This window comes from Penaeus vannamei, chromosome 15 (genome assembly GCF_042767895.1).
Source record: "Penaeus vannamei isolate JL-2024 chromosome 15, ASM4276789v1, whole genome shotgun sequence".
NCBI lineage: Eukaryota > Metazoa > Arthropoda > Malacostraca > Decapoda > Penaeidae > Penaeus > Penaeus vannamei.
The window spans coordinates 3,365,106-3,377,605 of NC_091563.1; the positions used below are offsets into that span (position 1 = coordinate 3,365,106).

General features: G+C 38.3%; 1 protein-coding gene across 1 annotated transcript in view; it reads right to left on the reverse strand.

Moving 5' to 3' along the window:
- Positions 1–29: 29 nt before the first annotated feature.
- SMC5 (structural maintenance of chromosomes 5) overlaps positions 30–12,500 on the reverse strand; it is a 20,827-nt gene continuing 8,356 nt past the window's right edge. Inside the window, exons 10-24 of the mRNA XM_070130316.1 lie at positions 11,714–11,874; positions 9,724–9,849; positions 9,157–9,362; positions 8,782–8,936; positions 7,515–7,665; positions 7,204–7,320; positions 6,462–6,570; positions 5,563–5,739; positions 4,883–4,999; positions 4,455–4,553; positions 3,694–3,809; positions 2,828–2,936; positions 2,392–2,571; positions 1,628–1,723; positions 30–699 (exon numbers count right to left, since the gene is read on the reverse strand). Of these exons, the coding sequence (XP_069986417.1) occupies positions 550–699; positions 1,628–1,723; positions 2,392–2,571; positions 2,828–2,936; positions 3,694–3,809; positions 4,455–4,553; positions 4,883–4,999; positions 5,563–5,739; positions 6,462–6,570; positions 7,204–7,320; positions 7,515–7,665; positions 8,782–8,936; positions 9,157–9,362; positions 9,724–9,849; positions 11,714–11,874 (2,069 nt within the window). The 3' untranslated portion in view covers positions 30–549. The remainder of the gene's footprint in view (positions 700–1,627; positions 1,724–2,391; positions 2,572–2,827; positions 2,937–3,693; positions 3,810–4,454; positions 4,554–4,882; positions 5,000–5,562; positions 5,740–6,461; positions 6,571–7,203; positions 7,321–7,514; positions 7,666–8,781; positions 8,937–9,156; positions 9,363–9,723; positions 9,850–11,713; positions 11,875–12,500) is intronic.

Here is a 12,500-nt window from a genome sequence, read left to right on the forward strand (position 1 = left end):
ACATTACCAAAGATAATGATACACTTTGTACACATTAATATTCTTTATTCCTTATTACAAATTATTTGTGTGACCTTTTTATATTATCAAAAGAATTCTGCTACAGATTTGTTCACAAACATTCTCTGCATTAACATCTCTCTACATTTCTAAATAAAAGACAATATACTCGCAATACAAAAATATTAATCATCGGTAAAAAAAAAAGTACGTGTAAGATACATTTCCGTATCATTCATTTCCTAAATAGAATTTTATAAAAATCTTACAAGGTGCCAAAATATAAAATCATCATCACCATAAATAAAGAAATTACTTTACATGCTCCTTCTCAAGGAAAAAAATAAATACATGAATAAAACCGAAATATTACATGAGATCACTACCTACAAACTAATTCAATTGTACAATAAAACCATAAAAAATACCTTTTAACAAATTCAGAGAAAATAAGTAGAATGACGATGATACAAACAATAACAAAAAAAAAATAACACAAAGAACAAATAATCCTCAAAATAACAAACCACTCCCTCCACTCCACTCCACTCAGGCGGAGGCGATGTTCTCCTTGCCGTTGAGTTCCTGGCGCCGCTTGAGAATCTTCCGCAGGTAGAACTTCCTGTGAGGCAGCATCGTCTGGCTGTTGAAGACCACCATCACGTTCACGTACTTGTTGTACTCCATGTCCGGGATCAGCTGGGGGCCAAGAGGGAGGGGGTGAGATTCGCTGGAGTGGGGAGGAGGGAGGAAAGAGAGGGGGGGAAGGGAGGAGGAGAGAGAGGGAAGGGTGGGAGAGAGGGAAGAGAGGGAGGGGGTGAGATTCGCTGGAGTGGGGTGGAGGGAGGGAAGAGAGGGGGTAAGGGAGGGAGAGAGAGAGGGAAGATAGGGGGGAAGGGAAGGAGAAAGAGGGGGAAGATAATGGGGAAGGGAAGGAGAAAGAGAGGGAAGATAGGGGGGAAGGGAGGGAGAAAGAGAGGGATGAGAGGGGGGAGGGGGGACGGGGGAGAGAGGGCAGAGAGGGGGGAAGGAAGAGAGAGAGGGAAGAGAGGGGGGGAGGAAGGGAGAGAGGGACGGGGGGAGATTCGCTGGAGTGGGGAGGAGGGAGGGAAGAGAGGGGAGAAGGGAGAGAGAGAGGGAAGAGAGGGGGAAAGGAGGGAGAGAGGGAGGGGGTTGGATTCGCTGGAGTGGGGAGGAGGGAGGGAAGAGAGGGGAGAAGGGAGGAGGAGAGAGAGGGAAGGGTGGGAGAGAGGGAAGAGAGGGAGGGGGTGAGATTCGCTGGAGTGGGGAGGAGGGAGGGAAGAGAGGGGGTAAGGGAGGGAGAGAGAGAGGGAAGATGGGGGGGAAGGGAAGGAGAAAGAGGGGGAAGATAAGAGGGAAGGGAAGAAGAAAGAGAGGGAAGATAGGGGGGAAGGGAGGGAGAAAGAGAGGGATGAGAGGGGGGAGGGGGGGACGGGGGAGAGAGGGCAGAGAGGGGGGAGGAAGAGAGAGAGGGAAGAGAGGGGAGAAGGGAGGGAGAGAAGGAGGGGGGGGAGATTCGCTGAAGTGGGGAGAGGGTGGAAACAGAGAGAGAGAGGGGGGGGGAGAGAAACACTGACCTTCCCCTTTACCCAAACAAAACACTAACCTTTGGCGTCACGAAGAAATACTGTCCAGACTCCTCGGCCGCGACCGTTTTGACCAGCATGTTCAGCATCCGTCTCTCATTAATGGGATCCATTCCCTGACATGAAGCATAAACATTAAAAAAAATGAAACATGGCCTCTTAATAAATAAACATATATATATATATATATATATATATATATATATATATATATATATATATATATATATATATATATATATATATATATATATATACATATATATGTATATATATATATATATATATATATATATATATATATATATATATATATATATATATATATATATATATATACATATATACATATATACATATATACATATATATGTATATATATATATATATATATATATATATGCATATATATATATATATATATATATATATATGTATGTATGTATATATATATATATATATATATATATATATATATATATATATATATATATATATATATATATATATATATATATATATATATATATACAACCAACATGTCACAAACACGTAAAAAAAAAAAATCTTTGACCTTTTTTAAATACATAAATCTGTCCTTAAACCACCCCTTCCCTCCACATAAACCAACCGACCAACCACCCTTCCTCCTTCTTCCCTTCTTTCCCTCCCTCTTCCCTCCCTTCGCCCATTTACCTGTAGGAAGTAGCAGGTCAAACCCCCTTTGAAGCCACCGCTAATGGACGTCAGTGGTTCAACCCCCTCCCCTGTCCCGACTCCTGACCTGGTTAATCTCGTCGACGCAGCGGAAGGGGACGGAGGTGAGGCTCTGGAGCGCCAGGAGGTAGAGGGCCGTCGACACCGCCCGCTCCCCGCCCGACTGGTGCTGCGCCGTGAGCTCCCGCAGGCGGTCACTGTCGCGGAAGCGCACTTTGATCTTGATGCCGTACGTTCTGAAGTCGTCCTGAGGAGGAAGGGAGATGAAAAATTATGTGTGTGTGTGTGTGTGTGTGTGTGTGTGTGTGTGTGTGTGTGTGTGTGTGTGTGTGTGTGTGTGTGTGTGTGTGTGTGTGTGTGCGTGTGTGCGTGTGGGTGTGGGTGTGGGTGTGGGTGTGGGTGTGCGTGTGCGTGTGCGTGTGCGTGTGTGAAAATCACTATTCTCTTCATTCTTCAGTTAGTAAACTCAAAATTAAAAGAAGCAACAAATCAAAGCAACTTACTTCCTCCCCCACATCAAGGAGAACCTCTCCAGCACAACCCAGGCGGGCCATGAAGCTTGAAAAGTTGTTGCTAATATTTTCTGTCAGCTCTCGGATTCTCGGCAACCATCTGTAGGGAATACTTGTCGTCTTTACTAGTTGTATCCGGTGTTGATCTAAGCAGCCATGTGGTTACAAATACCCCCCCCCCACACACACACACATATATATATATGAGAGAGAGAGAAAGTGAACAAGGGAGGAAAAAATGGGAGCTAAAACAGATAAAAAGAGATGGAAAGAAGAGATTGAGGGACAGCATGAAAGAGAGTAAAAGAAATAATATATAAAGAATATGAGAATAAGAAAGAAAAAAGTGAATGAGAGAAAGAGAGAATGAGAATATGAGAAAGAGAATAAGAGAAAGAAAGACAAAGTGGACAAGAGAGAAAGAGTGAAAATAAATTGAAAAAAGTAAAAGAAATAAAAAGGAAAAAAAAAGAAAAAAAAAGAGAGAGGAATAGAAAGAAAGAAAGAAGAAAAAGAATCAATGAGAAAGATTGAAAAGACACAATGAGGAAGCAGGAAAACAAACAGAATGAAAAAGAGAAAGACAAATAAACATTGAAAAGGAAATAGAAGGAGAGAGAGAGAGAGAGAGAGAGAGAGAGAGAGAGAGAGAGAGAGAGAGAGAGAGAGAGAGAGAGAGAGAGAGAGAGAGAGAGAGAGAGAGAGAGAGAGAGAGAGAGAGAGAGAGAGAGAGAGAGAGAGAGAGAGAGAGAGAGAGAGAGAGAGAGAGAGAGAGAGAGAGAGAGAGAGAGAGAGAGAGAGAGAGAGAGAGAGAGATATCATACAACTCAACAACCTAATACAACCACAAATCCCACCTAGTTCTGCTATCCTCGAGGGCATTGTGGTGGTTGCCTGCCGTGTTTTGCGCCCCTTCCAACTTCTGCTGAAGTTCGTTCACTTCTCGTTCTCTTTGTCTGTACTCTTTCACTTCCTGCGGAGATGTGGTCAAAGATAAGGGGGAGGATTAAGTAATTGGTAGACTGATTTTGAGGAAGGAAAGGGGAAAGATGGAGCAGGGAGGCAGAAAGAAAGGGGCAATGAAAGAAGGGTAGAATAGAAATAGAAAATTAGAAATAGAAAAAAAGGAAGGGGAGGGAAAGCAGGAAAGAAAGGGGGTTGAGAAGACACTAATCAAAGGATGGAATGCAAAGTAACGAAGAAGGAACGAAAAGAGGTGAAGAGGAAGAAAAGTGATCTGTAGGGGGACAGAAGGCAGGAAGATAGAGGGAGAGGGGGAAAGAAGGAGAGAAGTGGAGAGAGGGGGAGAGCAGGAGAGAGTGAGAGAGGTAGAGAGGGAGAGAGGGAGAGAGGAGAGAAGGAGAGACTGAAGGAAACAAGGAAAGATAGACTGAAGTAACGAGGCAGAGAGGGAAGGAGTAACGAAGGAATGATATTGAGGTTCTTCTTTCTCATTCATATGTGAAAACCACTGATAGACAGGTATAAGAGGAACTATTTTGCAGCACAATGGGTAAATAACGAATATCTTTGACATGTACAGGGATATGAAGGACAAGAGTTGTAAATATATTTCACTTATCACAAAGAAAAACAAAAATACTTCTCAATTACTAACGCTGTCATTGGCTGTAATTAGACAGTCACGGTGAGCCTCCAACTGGTGCAGTTTCTGCTCTGTTTCCTCCAGGTTAGAATTTCTAAACCTTTCTCTAATCTGTGAAGAGAGTGCCAGTAGGTTGGAGGAAAATATATGTCTATATACATATGTATAAGCAGGTATTCACATTTGACCAAACATGTAAACATAGACTCAAATACACAAATGAAAATAAACATGTAACTTACACACCAACAGAGATCTTACACAGTATTCACAAATAGTAATCTATAATTCATAATGAGCCCATTATTTGGACTCAACCCCATCCCACCAGAGATGGCCTGTGTGTACCTGCCATGCCCACCGCGTGTTTAATCTATTAATTGTTTTTACACATAGATGGCACCACAAGTACTAAAAAAATTAACAAAGGATCGACAAACCTCATTTGTTATGTCCTTGTAGTCTCTGACACCAAGGGAGTGGAGGAGTTCCTGCAAGGTTGAAGTGGCATCTGCTTTTGCTGCATCCTGCTCACGAGTCAACCTGTCTATGCTTTCCTGTATTAAAGGGGAAGAGGAGATATTTGTTTACGGATTATAGTTGTGCCAGAAAGGAGGAGGAAGGATGGAGAAGTAGAGGAGAGAAAGCGTAGGAAAAGAGAAGACAAGAAGGGGAGGGGAAAAGAAAACCGGGGAGAATGAGAGATAAGATGACAGGTACAGGGTTCCCAAATTTCTCAATCCATGACCATAATTCACACAGCCATTCAGGATCTGAGAAAAGTGTACAAATGCATGAAATCTTATTTCACTTGAGTTCTCATGATCCTTCGGACCAGTTTGGTAGCCCAACGAGAATGCTTAATTATCCAAGGACATTATCTTGGTAATTTAGCTGGACCTACACATATATAATAATGAGAGATACTGATAGAAAGAAAAATACAAAGATATACAAAGAGAGGAACACATGCATAGATAAAGAAAAAGAAAAAACGAGTCTGATACAAAGAAACATTAGGCTACAGAACAAAGAACAGAAACACACATGCACAACCACACACCTCTCACACAATCCTATTCTCCAACTCATCCATTCTCCAACAACTCCCCTCACATACCTGCAGGGTGGTGAGCGCCTGTTCCGATGAGACTAAGTCCTCCTCGAGGATCTGCAAGGAGGTTCTTGTGACCGCTGCCTGCGTCATCAGCTTGGAGTGTTCCACTGCCACCTCAGCCAGCACCTCCATCTTCTTCTTCTGCTCGGTCATACTGCCTATCATCATGCTTATTGTTTCCTGTACAAAAGGGAGACAAATATTTCTCTTTTTTTTTCTTCTCTCTCTCTCTCTCTCTCTTTTTATAGATGATGCTGAATCTGGTGAAGAAAACAGAAGAGGAAGAAGAGGCAGATGAGGAAGAAGAGGCAAACAAGGAAGGGGAAGACAAAGAGAAAGATGAAGATGAAGATGAAGAGGAAGAGGAGAAGGAGGAAGAGGAAGAGGAAGAAGAAGAAGAGGAAGAGGAAGAAGAAGAAGAGGAAGAGGAACAAGAACAAGCAGAAAAAGAAGAAGAGGAATAAGAATAAGAAAGGGAAGGGGAAGAGGAAGAGAAAGAAGAAGAGTTGTAAATCTGTGTGTATTCATTCTTTCTAAAATCACTGTGTGGTGTGCAATTCTTTTTCAATTCTTTATGTTAACCATTATCTGGCAAAAAATTATAACATTTTCACAGAGGCTATTCCTCACACTCCAGCATTACCATGGTAGTGTTTTACCTCACATTTCACAGATAATGATGAAGCATATTCAACCAGCATTTAAAAAAAATAGCATGGAAAACCTACAAAGAAAAAAAAATCCTTAAAAAGCTAAACATGATTCATCAATATTCAACTGGAATGAGTGAGAAAATATTATTCATCCAATAAAAAGTACAATAAAATGGTGCTATTGATAACAAGAATAAAAAATAACAAGAATAAAAAAAATGAAAAAAAAAAAAAAAATCTGAGTTTTACCTTGATCTTTTTGGTCATTTTTGCCTTCTCGGCCTCCAGGTTGACGGAACTCTTCTCATGACGTGCAATCTGGTTCTTCTTGTTGGCTATACGTTGCTCCATCTGTTTCCTGCATTAAACCATAAAAGAAAAAATTCAATTTCAATCAACCTTGATCAGTTCTATATTTTTTTCTGTCCAAGAAAGCTGACTTCTTTTTTACATTTTCTACATCAGAGTTACACCACATAATCTTAAAATCTTCAACATGAGTCAAAACATTCATCATATGTTAGAGACGATCATGAACAGCCTTGAAATGAAGGTAAGGGTGTCCAAAGGGAGTCTTAGTCTAATTGTCGGACAGTAATTTATGAAGTGTTTATCAATTTAAACCACAACCCATAATATGGACATTAATATATATTGTTCTGTCCCTCCCTTACCCTCTTACCCTCTCCCCTATCATTTCCCCCTTCGTTCTCTCTCTCCCCCATCTCTCCCATTCCCTCTCTCCCTCTTCCCTCCTTCTCTCCTTTTATCCCTCCATGTCTCCCTCTCCCCCTCCCTCCCTCCCTCATTCTATCTTTCCTTTCTCTCCACCCCCCATTCCTCTACATTGTGGTTACCGAGATGTGGCCTTTATGAGTTAAGTATAAGAAAGTGTCACAATTTTCATCATGCTAGATTCACAAAGTTATGGATGAGACAGACACAACACACAAGCTCTTACCTGGACATTTCTCAGACTTTGATGTCTTACCTTTCTTCCTTGCGACAGTGGAGGACTCTCTTCTCATTACGCAGCTTCTCGAGGTTCTTTGTAAGCTCATGTTCTTCTGTTTTGTTTTGCTTTAGTTTCTCCTCAGCATCGGCAATCCTATAATAATTGATTAAATAAGTATGTGATAGAGAGTATGTCTGATTTTGTATATTTGATTCATACTTATACATGTTTCCTTTTATGCATAATTAAAGTAATAACTAATACCAATCAATAAAATAACTCAAAAACAACCTCACTGCAAAGTGTGCAACTAACAACATTTCACCAAATCTACAAATCAAGCTTACATGTCACGACTGTTGTTGATAGTTTCCCGGAGCTGCTGGATGCGCTGTGTGTCCTGGGTGATGTGCAGCAGCCGTGCATCCTTTACAGGGTAGATACTGGTTGACCATTCCTTGTCATACCTTGACTGGGCCTTGGAGTACCTCTCCCCACCTGTATGCAATTTTAAAGGGAGAAAGTAATTAGACTGAATGAGTCAAGTTAGTAAAATAAAATTGGTTACTGGTATATTTCTACCAATAATTCAATGCATTTTGATTTCATTTAACTTTATGAGGACGCATTCATTCAATCCTTCCAGCTAGTCAAACCCAGTTATTACAATCCTTCTCTAATATCATATGTTAAATCTAATTTATATATTACATTAACATGGTCAGTACTTTTGATGATACGCATCCCTAAGTAATGACATGATGCAATGAATTTTCATTTTGGGAAAAGTGCTTGACACTTTGATGACATCTCACAGGCAATCAATTTCCCAATACCATCCCTAGCTCCTCTGAAAGCTTCTACAATATAAATTCTTACAAAAAATGAAAAAATGCTCATCCTGTACACCTGAAGACGGCACACAGCTAGGGTACACTTCCCCAGTGGCAAACTTTCCATATTCAGCATAAAGTCACCAACTATTGGCTTGTTTACATGACCAAATCCTTGCCTAAACACCATAAAAGATGTATTTGAAGGTAACGCAAATTTTGGATCTCATCAAAGCTTAAAGTATTTGTAAAATTTGGCACATTCTGTCCTTATATTTTGTGATGCTTGTTTCAATGTGACCTTTTAGGAGAGAAAGTCCCCAAGCAGTGTTTAAAGTGAAGCAGTTACCACTTGCTTCTGTAAGTATGCCTTTATTTGCATTTGTAGATCCGACATTCCTCGGGGTAAGCCCTACTCTGCGGAGGTAAATATCATCTTACATATCGGTTGGTCTCCCTCTTGAGTTATTACTGTATGAGTCATAAGTTTATATCTCCATGCTTACTTTATTTTTTTTCCAATATTTCGTTAGACACAGCACTATGGTGCTTTCTTTTCTTTGTAGTGTTTGAGTATATCTCTGATTTTTCTAGATTGTGTACCGTGCTTTTTCTGTTTTGTTATTGTAGAGAATGTCAATGTCTAAAATTTTCTTCTTGTATTTTTAGTACGTATATGAAATTAGCTCATTTTATGGCAAATAAAACAAACAAACGATGGACAACACTGATCATGGTAATTCTATACATCCACAACTTCAACAATAAATCTTCTCCTCACCTATATAGAAATACGGCAGTTGCACAGGCACCCGGTCAAAGTCTGCCTTTTCCGCAATAGGTATTCTGTAGATGGAGTAGTTGCGGCAAAGGTAGGAGAGGATTGCAGGGGGGGCATCCACAACATCAATCATATAGTTGAGGAAGCCAAACTCTCTGGTGGGATTGAAAAGAAAAAGAGAGATTAAAATGTAATGTAATGTAAGAAAGTGATGGTGACATCTTGATTTTCAGTAATCATACAATGAACAATAAAAAGTTAACAAGCTAGATACCCCAAAATAAACATTAATGTAATTAATATGAAAATTAACAAAAATCAATAACACTAGCACTGTCAACTTAAACCCAAGTGGAACTATAAAAACCAACATACTTTAAATTTTCAATGGGTATCTTAGGCTGAAACTGTGACATATCGGCTGGGGATGAATGCACCACATTGACGCGCATCTTCTGTTTGTCCATGAGTTCTTTGAAGAGATTCATGTCCTCCTTGCTCTCACACACGAATGCCACCAGGTCCTGGTAGCTGACGCGGTCTTCCACGTACTTGGCATACTTCGGGTCTTTGATGTTGAGCTGGGGGTTCGGAGGGTGAGGGTGAGAGAGTATAAGGTAGGGATGTGTCAGTGAGAGGATGAGGGGTGATGAGGGAGAAAGGGGAAGTAAGAGTGGTCTGTGAGAGGATTTAGAGAGAAAATGAGAGATTTATTAAAGGTAATGTGATGCTATGATGAAGAAAATATATATACATTATAGAAATGGCAATAATGATGATGATGATGATTTTATTGGACAATGAATTAAATGGTGATCATTTAAATGATGATGGTGATGGTATAATAGTAATGATACTGATGATATGAATGAGAATCACAAAGACAAAAAGCATACACACCTACACTAACTTCTCAACAAATTAACAATAACCCAGACTAACCTGCGTACACAAGGGAGGGTAAACAGGTGCAGAAAACTTATCTGCATTGCTCTCCAACCACTTTGCTGCTCTGTAGGCTTCTGCATTTGTCTTGTTCAGGAGTTCAAGGCGTTGTCTCGCCACATCCTGGAACAAAACATAAAGCAAATTATTGCAACAATGTGCACTTGAACAAGGTAACAAGCAGGTGAATTTCTTTCCTCTTCGAATATCCCATGTTCTCCTAGTCAACAAAATTATCTCTGGATTATCTTTGCTAGACGATGACTAGATTATCTGTCAAAAGAAAGAGAAGGAAGAGAAAGCACTGGCAATAAACATAATTAGGTGATAAAGAGTCAATACAACATGAACAGCAGTTCACTCAACATGCACCCCAACACAATGATCAGTAAAGGTGCTGTCACACTACCATTTTTTCCGTCAATTTTTTGACAATTCTATTCAACATAAATACAAACATTCTCAAATATAGCTCTTGATTTGACTATGCTTGGCTGAAAAAGTTGACAGAAAGGTTTTCAGACGGAAACAATCATTATCGTCTGACTTGAAAATCGACAAAACTTCCGAATATTGTTAAAAAATTGACAGAAAAAGTGCTAGTGTGACAGTACCTTAAGGAGTAGGTTAACCTCTTCATGTCAGATGATGTTTTATCACATCATGGCAAAATCTTCATTCACACCAGCTGAGTGAGAAACCACCCTTCAAATAGGCTTAAAGCTTCATTTTAGCCTTATTTCCTAGACAGTCTTTATGCTACTGCCAAGCTCATGGACTACAAGGTGAATAATTTCTCACTTAAGCAGCTGCCTGGATGAGAACCCTACTTGTATAGCAATGGGGAATCCCATCCGAAGTGGGTTAAGGTACTATGATTGAATAAAGCATAAATGCCATTCTATTGAAACATTAAGCCTGAGCTCTACTAAAACTCTTCACCATTCACACATGTTGATCACCCTTCATTTGGCTTACTAAAAGGTGTGCATGAACTTGTTTCCACAACTACACAAAATAGTAATTAGTAAATCTTGATATGTAAATCAAATTCAAATCATGTTTTACAAAGTCTTCTGAAGTATCAATTTTTGTTATCCTCAACAAAGAGATGTGTTTACAAAAATTTAACTTTACAAATATGGAAATGTCTTTCAGGGATACTATATATAAATGATTTTCATACTATCATAGTTTTGAAGCCTGATTATATTAAAGATCAAGAATAGATGACATCTACATGCCACAGCCAACTTCAAAAAAGAGGGAACAAAACAGCACAGATAAATACTAGCTCTCTGGAAGAGAGCACACCAAGTGCAGAGTTGGAAAATAAGGAAAAATATGGAACAAAAGCTGATAAAGTAATTTATTAAGCCACTATTGCCAGGAAAATGTAATATTCCCTGTAGTATTGCTTAGTGAAATGTCTCAACAAACAGATATAGCTACCAAGGGGTCAACTAGCAGACATCATGATCTCACCTAGTTTCACGTTTCCTTGAGTTTTTGGGATTTTCTTTTTTTAAGATGCTATCAATATCAATGCTGATACTATATTTATCAACATTATAATTGTAATGTTAATGACATAAATACCAAAAAATATACATATATATTTCTAAAACTCAAGGAAAAGGGTAAACAGGCAAAATAAGCAGTATTAGTAAATAGCATTAGGTCATTTGTGACTTAGTAATTGTGGAGCAATCTATGGGTAAAGGCAATTAATAAATAAATCTCACAATACCTACATTTCAGCTCCAGAAGCAATGGGTTAGAGTCCCCTGGTGGCAAGCTAAATAATGCAACTGTCTGACTCCTGCCTAAGAACAGGCACTTCAGGATGTTTCTTGTATTCTCATATAATAATAGATCCTGAAAAGCTGGTGGAAAAGGCAGACACGACCAGGATACATAACAAAGAGAAACTGAGAGAGAGAAAGAAAGCACGAGCTCAATAAATGCAATTCTTCATCCGTCTTACCTGCAAGCCAACTAGTTCACGCTCCGTGCTGAAGATCCTCCGCTCAGACTCCTTCTTGGAGTGGACTACCTCATCCCGCTGGCTTTCTAGTCTCACCATTGATTGTGATGCTTCCTGGATATCCCGGGTGAGTTCCATAAGCCTCTTTTTTGTCTCTTCATCTATAGGAAATGGATTGGGAAGTAACATCAGATTATTCAAGATACTTTTCAAAATACATCTTTATGCAAATATAAATCTATGAATAAATAAATAAATAAATAAATAAATAAATATATATATATATAATATATATATATATATATATATATATATATATATATATATATATATATATATATGTATATATATGTATATATATGTATATATATGTATACATATTTATATAGATAGATAGATAGATAGATAGATAGATAGATAGATAGATATAATATATCTATCTATCTATCTATATATCTATATCTATATCTATATCTATATCTATATATATTTATCTATATACCGATATACATAAATTTACATATCTATATATATATTTATATATATCTATATATATATTTATATATATCTATATATATATATTTATATATATCTATATATATATTTATATATATCTATATATATATTTATATATATCTATATATATATTTATATATATCTATATTTATCTATCTATCTATCTATCTATCTATCTATCTATCTATCTATCTATCTATCTATCTATCTATCTATCTATTCATATCTATATAAATATATCTATATCTATCCATTTGACCAATGAAAAAAG